Source organism: Narcine bancroftii, chromosome 5, assembly GCF_036971445.1.
Source record: "Narcine bancroftii isolate sNarBan1 chromosome 5, sNarBan1.hap1, whole genome shotgun sequence".
NCBI classification, from domain to species: domain Eukaryota; kingdom Metazoa; phylum Chordata; class Chondrichthyes; order Torpediniformes; family Narcinidae; genus Narcine; species Narcine bancroftii.
In genome coordinates this window covers 183,563,905-183,578,575 of record NC_091473.1, presented here as the reverse complement: position 1 = coordinate 183,578,575, position 14,671 = coordinate 183,563,905, and the positions used below count along the sequence as shown (strand labels likewise).

At 51.9% G+C, this 14,671-nt stretch overlaps 1 protein-coding gene across 2 annotated transcripts in view; it reads left to right on the top strand.

Annotated features, from left to right (window-relative positions):
• The window catches only part of cadm4 (cell adhesion molecule 4), a 41,951-nt gene extending 31,524 nt beyond the window's left edge, over positions 1-10,427 (top strand). The window contains exons 6-10 of one of the 2 annotated variants that reach the window (XM_069936387.1): positions 828-918; positions 1,673-1,845; positions 2,834-2,872; positions 4,445-4,573; positions 8,346-10,427. In XM_069936387.1, coding sequence (XP_069792488.1) covers positions 828-918; positions 1,673-1,845; positions 2,834-2,872; positions 4,445-4,573; positions 8,346-8,455 — 542 coding nt within the window. In that variant the 3' untranslated portion in view covers positions 8,456-10,427. The remainder of the gene's footprint in view (positions 1-827; positions 919-1,672; positions 1,846-2,833; positions 2,873-4,444; positions 4,574-8,345) is intronic. The other variant, XM_069936388.1, reaches the window with a different exon arrangement.
• Positions 10,428-14,671: the final 4,244 nt, after the last annotated feature.

The window sequence follows — 14,671 nt, the reverse complement described above, 5'->3', positions numbered from 1 at the left end:
CTGCAGGAACGAAGTAGGGGGGGTGAGAAAGTTAAGCAGGGTTAAAGATTCAGAGGATTCTCGAGGCTGGTCCACTGAAGTTAAACCAATTTCCGGCCAGATGAATGCAGAGAGGAGATATTAGACTTATCTTCAGTGCCTTGACTTTATTTTTAAATTAGTTGCTGGTTATAAATTTTCAAAGTGCACGCAGAAGTCACTGGGGATTAAAAATTTTCAAGTTGCTTTCACAGCTAAAATCCCAGTGAGGGGACAAAGGCCAATTAAATGTGTCAAGATCAATCTGTGATTGACCAGTCAGTCAGGAACTCGCCACCAACGTTTGGGTATCACCATGACACAGGAAAGGGAAACATTAGCACAAATCTCTATGCTGCAGATTTGTCAAAAGGGGAGCTTTGTGCTGAAGTTAACTGCTTCCGGGAATTTGTTTTGCGAGAGGATTGATCTCATTTCTGCTGAGGTAGTGCACAGAGATAGGGGTCACAGCCATGGAGGGCTGCTGCCCCAAGATGCTCGGCTCCAGAGAATGTACTCTATTAAGGAAATACGGGCCCAGGCACAGGAGATTGAGTGGGATTCATACGGAGGGATTGGAGAGGGGGGAAGGGAAGAGGGAAGTTCTCAGCTCTCGAAACCATCTGTGTGTGATGGAATGGGGCAGAGGGAGTTTCACTCTGTGTCTGACCCCGGGTATGTGTGACGGGACAGTGCAGAGGGGGCTTCACTCTGTGTCTGACCCCAGGAGCATGTGAGGGGGTGATGGGGAAGAGGCTTCACTGTGTATCTGACCCTCCCTGACATTGGTTTATTCCTTTCCCCAACAGTTTCGCCAATGGTAGAAGTGAAGGCTCCTACAGTAATCCTCAGGGAGGGCGATGATGTGGTCCTCACCTGCGCCGTGACGGGAAACCCACTGTGAGTAGGTCAGCAAGGAAGAGGTGATTGCCAATAAAACTCCAATCACCTTCTCCCCACCCCCGTCCATGGGATCTTGCTGTGCACTAACAGTCCGTTCCCCCCGTGGGATATCCCTGTGCACTGACAGCCCTCTCCTCATTCCCATTCGTGTGATCTCCCTGTGCACTGACGCCTCTCTCCCCCATTCCCATCCGTGGGATCTCCCTGTGCACTGATGGTCCTCTCCCCTCATGGCCATCTGTGGGATTTCACTGTGCATTGATGACCCTTCCCCCCCCATGCCTGTCTGTGAGATCTCCCTGTGCACTAATGGCCCCATTCCGTGTGATCTCCCTGTGCACTGGTGGCCCTCTCACCTCCTACTCCCATCCATGGAATCTCCCTGTGCACTGACGGTCCTCTCCCCTCATGCCCATCCGTGGGATTTCACTGTGCACTGATGGCTCTCCTCCTCCCATCCGTGGGATCTCCCTGTGGACTGACGGCCCTCTCCACTTCATCCCGTCTGTGGGATCCAGCCCTCTCCCATTCACCCCATCCGTGGGATTTCCCTGTGCACTGACAGCCCTCCCCGTCTGTGGGTTCTCCCTGTACACTGATGGCTCTCCTTCCCCCTCCCCAATCCATGGGATCTGGCTCTCCCCTTCACCCCCTCCACATGGGATCTCCCTGTGCACTGACGGCCCCCCTCACCCCATCCGTGGGATTTCCCTGTGCACTGACAGACCCCCACTCCTCTCTCCCCCTGCAGGCCCAGCCTGGTGACATGGAGCCGGATGAATGACAGCCTCCCAGAGCGGGCCAAGCAGCAGGGGAACACCCTGGTCTTTCGCCAGCTCAGCCGCACTGACAACGGGACGTATGTGTGCGAGGCGTTGAGCGAGATGGGCGCAGCAGCAGACCACTACTCGCTGGTGGTGTACGGTGAGTGTCTGTCCGCCAGGGGGGGCGAGGAGAGGGGGGAATGGGGAGATGGGGACAGGGAAGAGAGGGGGAGGGCTGGAGGAGGCCATGGGATGGGGTAGGGTAGGAGGGGGAGGGGATGGAATAAGGGGGGGAGTGGGAGGGAGAGGGGGTTAGAGGGGAAGGGGAGGGGAGAATGGGAGAGGGATAGTAGAGTGGCGGTGGAGTAGAGGAGAATGGGGAGGGGGAGTATTGAGGAGGGGGAATAGGAGAGGGTGAATAGAGGGGATGGTGAATAGAGGGGAGGGGGAATGGGGAGGGAAAGGGTAGAGGAGGTTTTGGGGAGCTGGAGGGAGGGGTTAGATAGGTGGGAAGCAGGTGAGGGGAGGTGAGGAGGGTGGAGGGAGGTCAATGGAGATAAAGCTAGCTGTGAGGGGAGTAAATAAAGGAGGGAGCGGAAAGAATGGGAGGGAAGGGTGGAGGAGAGAGGGGACGAGGAGGGCGGGGAGGGAGGGGGATGTGATGAAAGGGGGAAGAGTGGAGAGAAGGGAGGAGTTTGGTGAGAGGGAGGAGAAAGTGGGAGAGGAACAGCCACAGTACGGAGAGGGGGAGAGAGGGAGTTGGATGGGGAAAGGTGGGAGAAGGGAGGAGGATACGTGAGGAACAGAGGGGAATGGAAGGAGAGAGAGAAACAGGAGGTAAGGAGTGGGAGAGAGTGGTGGAGAGAGAGGTGGGGAGTGTGTGATGCAATGATGCGGAGGGAGCTTGGCTCTGAGTCTAACCCTGGGAATGTGTGACGGGACAGTGTGGAGGGAGCTTCACTCTGTGGGACTCCGGAGTGTGTGACGTGACGGTGCGGAGGGAGTTTCGCTCTGTGTCTGACCCCAGGAGTGTGTGATGGGATGATGTGGAGGGAGTTTCACTCTGTTTCCTACCTGTGGCTGCCAGTCCCCTTGGGGGGTGGGGGGGGATCCGAGTTCTGTTTAACAATATTTTTCTCCAACTCTAGATTTCCCCAGCTCTCCACCAGCGCCCCTTCCTCCCACAGGTAGAGTATAGACGGGTGAATGCCTTGCATGGGATCACATAGTTCTAGGCACTAATTCACTGGCTCATCCCAAGGTATCTGTCTGCCCTTCCAAATGCAAGATTCACCATTGATCCTGACTTGATTAGCCTCCTAACACTTGCTTCCTGGCTGGTGATTGGCTGAGATGCAACCATGCCAAGATAGGGAGAGATCTGCATGCAGAAGGATTGCAGGGTGCTGGGTGCAGTCGTCTGGGTGAAAAGACCCTCAGCTTGCAGACCCCACCTACCCTCTCCATGGATCATGAACTGATTCAAGCTCGGGCCAGCTCTGGTAAGGTTGATGGGCCCGGCCTCCGTCCTGTTTGGGGATGGGCAGGGAGCGCCTATCAATGTTCCTGCCCTCCCTCCCTCGCCACCCCCTCCCTCCTCACTGCCCCTCCCTCCTCTCCCCTTCCCTCCTCAACCCCCCTCCTCGTCACCCCCTCCCTCCTTGCTACCCCCTCCCTCATAGCCACCCCCTCCCTCATAGCCACCCCCTCCCTCCTCGCTGCCCTCTCCCTCCTCGCTGCCCTCTCCCTCCTCACTGCCCCCTCCCTCCTCACTGCCCCCTCCCTCCTCGCTGACCCTCCCTCCTCGCCGACCCTCCCTCCTCGCCGACCCTCCCTCCCCCTCGTCCCCTCTCTCCCCCTCATCCCCTCCCTCCCCCTCACCCCATCCCTCCTCGCTGCCCCTTCCACCTCACTGCCCCCTCCCCATCGTCTCCTCCCTCCTCCTCATCCCCTCCCTCCTCACCGCCCCTCCCTCCCTCCTCGCCGCCCCCTCCCTTTGGACTGCCCCTCCCTCCTCACCACCCCTTCTCTCTCTCTCACTTTCTACCACACCCTAATTCCACACCCACCTCATTGTTTGCAAGCAAGGCCATCAACAACTTTTCCCCACGGCAATCCTGACCTCACTCAAATGGAGATTCTATCACCCTACTCTGTCCCCCTCTCTCCACTGCCTTCCCTTCCTCCCTTCCTCTCTCCCTACCTCCCATTCTCCTTCCCCCCTCTTTCCTCTCTCCATTCCTCTTCTCTCTCCCTCCCTCCCTCCCTCTCTCCATCTCTCTCCCTCACACTCTGCAACATTCTTTTTCCCATTCCGGTGGTTTTCAACCTGAAACATCCTCCATCCTTTCCTCTCACACAGACACTGACCACCAGATGGGGCTTCTGGAATGTTCCATCTTTTTTTCATTCTGTGAAACACTTTTCATGTTTTATTCTCTTTGTGACACCCCCCCCCCCTGCATTGGAGGACAGTGGAAGGGGTCTGGTCACCCTCTTCCGATGTGCAACTACTCCTCACCAGTACAGAGTCGCTGGGCTGAACGACCTCCATATCCACAGAGACTGTCACCATGGTTATTGCAATACACTGTCTCACTGCCTCTGTCTTTACCCCTCCCTCTCCCCTCTCTCCCACCCCCACTCCCTTCCCCTCCCTCCCTCTCCCCCCTCTTTCCCCCCCTCTCTGTACCCCTCTCTTTCCCTCCCCCTCTCCCCCCTCCCTCTCTCCCCACTCTCTTTCTCCCCCCTCCTCCCAGATCAAGGAGCTGTTGTGGAAACTCGGATGTCCATGGGCTACACCGTGGTGGGGGGAGTGCTGGCGGTTCTCGTCTTCCTGGTGATCTGTGCCCTGATCGTAACCGTGTGGGTTTCCATGAAACAGAAAGGTAACAGGCATCGTTTCCCCTGTCTTTCTGCCCATGCTCTCTGTACTAGCCCATCATGAACGAGCACACTCAGTTCCATCTCCCCCCCACTTTCTTCTCGCCCACTACAATGAGGGTCACCCTCCCTCCCTCCCTCCCTGAAGAATAACAGAACACAACAAATCTTCAAAAGGTTGAAAACAAGTTGGGGATTATGATAAACTGAACACAATTTCAAATTTGATGCATCACCTGGGAAGTCGGAGAAACATTAAATTAAATTTTATTAAATTAGCACGTTTAATCGCATCACGACGCTGACACTTTGGGTAAGTTCAACGGGCCTAAAAATGTTTTGCCGCTGATTTCCGTTTGTACTCGACATCTGATGCCTCTCCTCTCAGTGTCCAACAATAGTCGGCCGGCCTCAAAGGATTCCACTCCCCCTGATACCCCTTTTCCATGGTCGCAGTGTCCCCCGTTGAAACCTTTCACCGTGTCCGTCGCTGACTGCACCAAGATTGGCCAGGAAAGCGTCCAAGTGCGGAAAATGAGTTTTCAACGATGTGTTGCACGTCATGGGTTTGTACACTCGAGGCAGATGTAAAAATATGGCAGGAAATCACAAAAATAAGTTATATCTAAAAAAAACCGCAAGAACATAATAAATAGGAGCAGGAGTCGGCCATTTGGCCCATCGTCCTGCTCTGCCATTCAAAGGCTGGTCTGATGATGGGCTCATCTCCACCGACCTGCCTTTTCCCCACATTCCTTCATTCCCCGACTGTAAAAATCTACCCATCCTGGGCTTAAATCTATTTACTGAGGTTGTCTCCACTGCTTCAACGGACAGCAAATTCCATGGATTCCCCACCCTCTAGATAAACTAGTTCCCCCTCCTCTCTGGCCTAAATCTACTCCCCGCGATCTATGTCCCTTTATTTTGGTCTCCCCCACCAATGGGAACAACTTACCCACCTCTATCTGCACCTCTCATAATTTTATATGTTTCTATTAAGATCCCCTCTCATTCTTCTAAATTCCAGTGAGTCCAGCCCCAGGTGGTTCAATATCTCCTCGTAGGCCAACCGCCTCATCTCTGGAACTGACCTGGTGACTCCCCTTGCACCCCCTCCACAGCCAGTCCATCCTTCCTCGAGTGAGGAGACCAGAACTGCACACAGTTCTCCAGATGCGGCCTCACCGGGACCTTGTACAGTTGCAGTACAACTTCCTTGCTCCTAAATCCAATCCCTCCGCAGCAAAGGCCAATGTTCCATTTGCCTCCTTAATAACCTGCTGCCCCCACCAACCAACCTTTTGTGATTCATGCGCCAGTCCTCCCCAGTCCTTCTGCCTGACTGCTGACCACACAATAATCTGATCTTCCATATTACCTTCCAAAGTGGACAACCTCACATTTACCGACATTGTTCTTCCATTCGCCAGACCCTTGCCCACTTGCTTATCCTATCCATTTCTCCCTGTGGATTCTCCATATCCCCTGCTCAATGTGCTTTTCCACTCAATTTAGTGTCGGCCTACATGACACCCTGTCCCCTCTTCCAGATCGCTAATGAACCTCGTGAAGAATTGCAGGCCCAGCAACGACCCCTGCAGCACCCCACTCACCAACCAGAAAAACACCCGTACCCCAACTCTCGCTATTGGTCAACCATCCTCCAGCCATGCTAAATACATGCCCAACCACCCCCACCGACTCAAAGCGCTAGATGATCAGATAATTTTTTTTTAAAGACTTTATTTAAAATTTTTATAACATGAATACAATAAAGAATTACATTTAAAGAAAAATAGAAAAAAAATTTAAAAAGGTATGATTACAATATTACATCAGAAAACTACACAAAATAACCCTCCCCCCATTAATTGTAACACAATATTAATAGTCTAACTTAAAATTAGTCCAACCCTCCCCCCCAAAATAAAGTGAAGAGTTAATAAAATTGACAATATTATATATAAAAAAAATACCCACTTACAAAAAAAAGAGATAAAACTTAACCTAAAAAGATTCTAACAACAAAAAAAAATTGTCAATACTAAAATATCACACTTAAACATATATTTAAATCAAACTTAAATGCATATAATTAGCAAACGGAGTCCACTTTAACTTATAAAAAGACATCTTATCCTGAATTGAAAAAGATATCCTTTCCATAGTCAAACAAAATTTCATTTCCAAATACCACTTATCTAAAGTTAGTATATTTCTATCTTTCCAAGTAAGTGCTATACATTTCTTAGCCACAACTAAAGCTAAATAAATAAATGAAATCTGATAATCCTCTAAACCTAAATCGATTAATGATTGCATGTTCCCTAATAAAAATATATCGGGATCTAATACAAGATGGATATTATATAAACTGTTAAAAACAGATTGAATACCTTTCCAAAACTGTTGCAATCGATCACAAAGCCAAACAGTATGCAAAAAAGTATTGGCCGTCTGATCACATCGAAAACAAGAATCCAACTTACTAAAACCAAATTTTTTAAATTTCTCCAGCGTTAAATATAGCTGATGAATAAAATTATAATTAATCATAGCTAGTCTAGCATTAATTAATTTCCGAATACTATTTTGACAAATTTCCATCCAAGCTTCTTCAGCTATTTTATGTCCTAAATCTTTTTCCCATTTCAACTTATCTTTATCCCAGTCTTTTTTACTATCAATTTCTTGTAAAATACAATACAAATCAGATATATATCCCTTTTTTGGTATTGAAAGTACATATTCTTCAAAACTAGATTCAGGCAATAAAATCATATGTCGACCACATAACTGTTTTACAAAAGATCTTAATTGATAATATGCATATATAGAATTTGCACTAATACCATATTTCCTTTGTAATTCGTCAAAGGAACAAAAACATCCCTCAGAAAAACAATCAGATAAATTTTTTATTCCCTTCTTTTCCCATTGTTTCAAAGTGGTATTGGAGACCGTAAAAGGAACAAGTTGATTATTATATAATGGCAATCTTCCAGAATATATATATGTGATCAGATAATTTGAAGGTGATTTGCTGGGCCAGCAGCCCAAATCATGGTTGGTGTAGCAGTAAGTCTTTACAGCGCCAGCCATGGGGACCGGGGTTCAAATCCCACACTGTCTGTAAGGAGTTTGTACGATCTCCCCATGTCTGCGTGGGTTTTCCCCGAGAGGGATACCTCCCACCGTTCGAAACGTCCCGGGAGGTGTAAATTGGGCAGTGCGAGTTTGTGGGCCGAAATGGCCTGTTACCGTGCTGGAGATCCGTAAAACACGCCCAGACGTGTTCAGGAGTGACCTCCCCCTTCCCTCTGCGCCCCCATCTCTTCCACATGATAATCCGGCGACGCAGGTTCGATCCCCGCCTCCGCTGCTGTCCGCACGCTCCTTCCATTGGGTGCTCTGGTTTCCTCACACGGGATTGTGCGGGGGGTGGTATCGGTGGGTTAATTGACCCCGCCCCCCGACAGGAATACCAGGAGAATGAAATGGGTCAGAGGAAATGGGTGGTTGAAGGGCCTGCTTCCCACTGGAGGATCTGACTAGAAGGGCCAAATGGCCTGTACCTGTGCTGCAATGTTCTATGATTCCTTTCCATGCACTGGGTCCCTTCTCTCTCTCTGTCCCGGGCGAACGGGATTATATGCATTTAAGTTTGATTTAAATATATGTTGGGTCAGGCCCTGGCGAAGCCATCCACCAATCAACATCTCTTTCTCTCTGTTTCCACCCCCCCCCTTGCCCTGGGCTCTGGCCAATCACCAGGGTCCTACCTGACGCACGAAGCGAGCCGATTGGACGAGCACGGCGAGGTGCGGGAAGCCTTCATCAACGGGAGTGAGAGCCAGGAACAGAAGAAGGAATATTTCATCTAGGTCCGGGTGGGGGGGACGGGAAGGGGAGGGATATCCCGGCCTGGCCATCACGGTCCACTCTGGGACTGAGGAATCAAACCCCCCCTCCCCCTCTTAAGGAAACTTTCCCCGTAATACGAATCCCCTCCGCTGGACCCACGGAGCGAGGGGTTCTTTTCGCCCTCGGGGTCAGGGACTGTGGGGATGGGGGGATGGTTGGCCAGGGTGGATGGGGGGACTTTTGTATCCGTTCATAATGCTTCGATCCCACTGGCGGCTGGAGATCGTTCCCGACTCTCCTCCCCATTCCCTTCTCTCCCTCTCCCCTCCTCCTTCTCTCCCCTCCCCTCTTCTCTCCCCCTTCTCCCCTCCCCATCTCCCTCTTCCCTTTCTTCTCTCCCCTCCCCTCTTCTCTCCCCTTCCCGTCTCCCCCTCTCCTGTCCCCTTCTCCCTCACCCTTCTCTCCCCCTTACCCCCACTCTCCTCCTCTGGGCCACCCCAGCATTTTTCCCCATCCCTCAAAGCGTCACGTTCCGCACATGAGTGGACAGGAACCTCTGGCCGTTGGTGTGAACCCCCCCCCTTTGTCCTTGGAAAAGCGGCGGGTTCAGGAGGGGCCATCACCGGGGACGAGTACCACTGGATGGACAGAGTGGTCACCAAACCCCTCCTGTGGGCACCAGAGGGCGACCTTGAGCAGCTCCCACCGCCCGACTCAGGTCTCCGCCGTGGATCAATGGCCTCATCCAGTGGCGGTATCAGGTACCGCAGGTCACTGTGAACAGACACCAGCATCGTTCCCGTTCACCTTTCAGAGCAGGTAACACTGGACAAAGGTTTGCTTCCTGAAAACAAGTTGTGGATAATGATAGACGACTTCAAGCTGAACATGAAGATAATTTCAGATTTGCTGTATCACGTCGGAAGTTGGAGAAAAATTAACTTTTATTGAATTCAGCACGTTTAATCGCATAATTGCGTCCATCCAACTGACCTAAAAATGTTTGCCGCTGATTTTCGTTTGTACTCAGCATCTGATGCCTCTCCCCTCAGTATCCAGCAATAGCCCGCCAGCCTCAATGGGTTCCAGTCACCCTGATTCCCCTTTTCCACAGTCGCAGTGTCCTCCGGTGAAAACTCTCGCCCCGTCTGTCACTGACCACACTGAGATCGGCCAGGAAGGCGGACGCGAGGAAATTAGTTTTCAACGACATGTCACACTTCATAGTTTTGTAAGCTCAAAGTCGACTTAAATGATGGCGGGAAGCGTAAAAAAAATATAGGTTAAATCGGGACATGATAGGGAAATGTGATTTTCGTGATCAAAATACGCCCAGAAATGTTCAGGGAGCAAAATCTTCATCGTCCAGTGTGATTAAAACACAAAGGACAGGGGAGAAGTCGGGATCTCTCTGAAGCAGCTGGTGAATGGATGAGGGCAAGGGAAGTGGGGAGAGAAGGGGTTCATTCTGATGTGCAGGTTAATCGGGTGTAAATTGGGCAGCATGGGCGCCTAAATGGTCTTTGCCTTCCGTGGATGCTGCACAACCTGCTAAGTTTCCCCCCAGCACTGCAGCCTCTGCAGATGTCAGATTTTTCTTTACCCTCTCCGCACCTCTTCCCCTTTTTGTGGGATGCAAAAGATTAATTTCGTTGAGGTTTTGCTCGCGGACGGGGATTGCTTTCTGCTGGGTTGGCTGCAAGGGACGACGAGCGGGTGGTACCGGCACAGGAAGGCCCCCGTCCTTACTCCAGCCTCCCCCCACCCCACCATCCTTCCAGCTTTGTGGCTGGTGGAGGGCCGTTGAAGCGGCCACCGTGGAATCTTGCTGCGTGCACGGTGCAGGTGGGTGGGTGGGTGAGAATTTGTGGCTGCACCTTTTACTGGACCAGGAGAGGGAACCGGGCGCAATCAGACCCGGTTTCTTGGCCAGGAAAACGCGGGGACAAAGAGAAAAGGCTTCTTATTTGACTCCAAAAAAAATTGCAAAGTCTGGGGGTTTGGGAGAGGGGGAAAGGGCGGTGTGTGGGGGGGGGGGGGGGAGGGGGGGGGGTTATTCCTTTGGGCCTTAACTGCAATCTTTTAAAAAGCCATGATTTTAATTCAGGATCTATGACTCAGTGTTGTCTGCATTGTTCTCTCAGAGCCAAGGGAGAGAGGGTGCAGGGACAGACGGCCTGTTCAGTAGATGCAAGGAGGGGCTTGTGATTAGCAGGTGAAAGGGTGCGACTGATCGCTGCCCTGCAGTGGCGGGGCGGTGGTGCCAGGAGGCGGTGCAGGGTCGGCGGGGATTCAGAGACGACACCACCATCTGGTGGCGGGTTGCAGGACTGCAGGCGAGGGGTCAGGACCCCAAGTACCACATCTTCAGGAGGTGGGGGTCTTCCCCAGAGCTGCCCCTGAAATGAGGGAATCCTGTCCCAAGTATGGCTGGAGAGCAGCGGAGAGGTTGCTTGAAGGAGTTGTAATTCCACAGCCCATCTCGTAACCTCCTCCGGTCCCCGAAACTGCACCCTGTCTCTGTAAACCCCTCTGGTCGCCTGCACCTGTCCCTGTCTCTGTAACCCCCCTCTGATCCCCTACACTCCTTCTTGTCTCTGTAACTCCCTCTGGTCCCCTACCCCCTCCCTGTCTCTGTACCCCCCTCAGGTCCCCTACACCCCTCCCTGATTCTGTAACCCCCTCTGGTCCCTGTCACCCCTCCCTGTCTCTGTAACTTCCTCCAGACCCCATCACCCCTCCCTGCCTCTGTAACCTCCTACGGTCGCCAACACCCCTCCCTGTCTCTGTAACCCCCTCTGGTCCCTGTCACCCCTCCCTGTTTTTGTAACCTCCTCCAGTCCCCTACATCCCTCCCTACCTGTGTAACCCCTTCCGGTCCCCTACACCCCTTCCCGTCTCTGTAACCCCCTCCAGTCCCCTACATCACTCCCTGCCTCTGTAACTCCTTCCGGTCCCCTGCACCCAACCTTGTCTCTGTAACCCCCTCCAGTACGAGAGGGTCTGATTGTAGAATAATTAACTCCCGCCTGCTTTCTGCAACATTCCCAAATATCCCAGGGACCGAGGGAGAAATCCTCACTGAATTTCCCAGCTGGAATTCTGGTGCATCTGAAATGAGAGTCGGAGGTGCGATAGTAGAAATGAGGGGCTGAATAGTCTGATTTTTTTCTGAATTAAGCAATCGACAAAATTTGAACAATTATCCCTCTCTCCATTGCCCGTTAAAGCCTAAATTAATGTCTGTCCAGAACTGTGCATCTAATTCCTTTCCATGATTTAACACTGAAATTTTTTAATTTATTTAACCTGGGGAGTGTCTCACGTTAACCAGGGTGGGAGAGTTGTTCACTGTCTGAACGTTTAGTTGAGTTGTTCACTGATTCCTGACATGATTCCAGGCTCTCACTGACCTCCTGCTCCCTGGGACATCGTTCCGGGGTCCATGGGGTCTGTGCATGAACTCTATGGCAATCAGCGGGGGGATTGGCTGAGTTCCCCTCCCAGAGGACAGGGGAGAAGTCGGGATCTCTCTGAAGGAGCTGGTGAATGGGTGAGGGCAGGGGAAGTGGGGAGAGAAGGGGTCCATTCTGATGTGCTCACGTGCACGCACTATCTCCCTCCACATACAAACACATACACACACACAGTCTCTCTCTCTCTCTCTCACACACACACACACACACACACACACAGTCTCTCTCACACACATACACACACACTCCCTTGCCCCCAGGATGACTCTGCCCCTGTGATACATTTGCCCACTGTGCACTGTATATTATATTTGTGACTTTAAACAGTTCCTCATCCAATTTATACCCTTCTCTTGGAAACCATTTTGTACAAAAGAACCAAAAATACTGTGTATTCAAAACTAATAAAAGTTTTAATGTTTAAACATGCAGTTATTTAATGTCAGACTTGTGTACCATCCCTTCCACAGCCTTGGATACATAAGTAAAACTGAACTCAAACTCTCAACAATTTGGATAATCTGAAATGAAGCCAAAAATCTGGAACCTTCCGTTATAAATCCAACGATCCCATTTATAATAGGAGATATCCTATGTAAACATGTCACACTGCAATGCCTCTTTGTGGCCAGAGGTGGCGCTGTAGGTGGGGTTGCCATGGACAGGAATAATTTCAAGGAAAGAATTAGATTTTTAAGGCAACTTTTCTTTCCTTATTTCCATTGTCCACCTAGACCAGGGGTGTCAAACTCAAATTCACGGAGGGCCAAAATTAAAAACTTGGACTAAGTCGAGGGCCGAACTAAATATTTATTGAAAATTTTCAACAACATCTGCATGTTTTCTCTTCTTTCAACATATGTAATGTTAAACTTTAGGATATAACTTTAGGAGGATAATGTTACAGGTCAGGAGTAGGTAGCTCAAGTTCACCCTTTGCTTGACCTGAGGGAAACCTATTTGGTCCCTGTGGAGATGTAGTCAGCATTCACAGGCTGTGTCCATTTTGGCCTGCATCAGGACTCAGCATTTCCTGCTCACTCCTCAGGCTCTTGGCCTCTATTCACCCTCGACCCACCATCCCTCTACCTGACCAGTCCTTTACCCAACCTCTACTCACCCCTCACTCCACTCGCTCTGCCTCTACCCACCCCATCCTATACACGCCCCTCTACTGCCTCTCCCCTCAACCTGTTCCTCTACCCGTCACTCACCCTCTAATCACCCCTCCCCTACTTGCCCTTGCCCCTCCCCTTTTACTTCTTCCCTATCCACCCCTCCTTCTACTCATCCCTCCCTCTAACTGCCCCTCGCACCACCATAACTTCCCCTGCCCATTACTCCTCACCTACACCCTCTGCCCACCCCTGCTTACCCACCCACTCAGGCCCAGCGCGCTGCCGATCAGCCTTTGCGGACAGCCACCATCTTTCTCTTCACGTGCAAGGCCGAACCAGCCGTCCCTGGGGTCCGCGCGGGTGCAAGCGCTGAAGGCCGTGGTGACCGGGAAGAAGTGCGCTCGCGCTGTGGAAGGGCCGTCCAGTGCCAGTCGCGCGGGGCTCGCGCTGCCTGGGGGCCGTGCGCAGCCTGCCATGCCCGTCGCGCCGACAGGAAATCACAGGCGCTCGCCCTTCCGCCGCACCGCTCGACAGGTGGGAGAAGTGACTGGTTGTGCGGGGAGCCTTCCAACTGGCTTGCCGGCTGATGACATCGACAGACTTCTCGTGTTACAATTTCTCGTGTTACAATGGGGAAGGATGTGCAATGAAGGGGGAGGATGGTGGGAGTGACATGACCAAAAAACAGCATCGGCTCTCGCTGCAGGGCGGGCCACCTCTAATACATTTTTGAAATGATCTTGCGGGCCAAATATAATTATATCGTGGGCCAAATTTGGCCCGCGGGCCAGAGTTTGACATGTGTGACCTAGACGGAGCTACACTCTGTGTCTGACTGCGGGAGTGTGTGATGGAATGGTGCGGAGGGAGATTTATTCTGTATCTGACCCTGGGAGTGTGTGACGGGACAGTGCGGAGGGACCTTCACTCTGTGTTTCACCCCGGGAGTGTGTGACGGGACGGTGCGGAGGGAGCTTCATTCTGTGTCTCACCCCGGGAGTGTGTGACGGGACGGTGCGGAGGGACCTTCACTCTGTGTCTCACCCCGGGAGTGTGTGACGGGACGGTGCGGAGGGAGCTTCACTCTGTGTCTCACCCCGGGAGTGTGTGACGGGACGGTGCGGAGGGACCTTCACTCTGTGTCTCACCCCGGGAGTGTGTGACGGGACGGTGCGGAGGGAGCTTCATTCTGTGTCTGACTCCAAGAGTGTGTGATGGGAAAATGCAGAGGGAGCTTCACTCTGTGTCTGACCGCAAGACTGTGTGATGGGACGGTGTGGAGTGAGGTGTAGAACGTTACAGCTCAGAAACAGGCCTCATCGGCCATTCTAATCTGCAACAAACTATTTTTCTGCCCAGTCCCATTGATCTGTACCCAATCCATACCCTTCCCATCCATGAAAAATCGTCCGAATGTCCCCTCAACTGTAGCCCCTCTGGCTGTGAAAGGGTTAACCTACTCAACAAAAAAAAACGACGCAGATCCTCCTCCCCTCCCGCAGGTAGCGCTGTTCTGGTCCTCCCGCAGCGGTTCACGGGAACGCCCTTAAAATCGCCCTGTCTGCAGGCGAACCCACCCCCCACCCCCACTGCGCCAACCCGGAGTTCGGTCACCGCGGTCTGGAAGTATTGCAGCCATTCC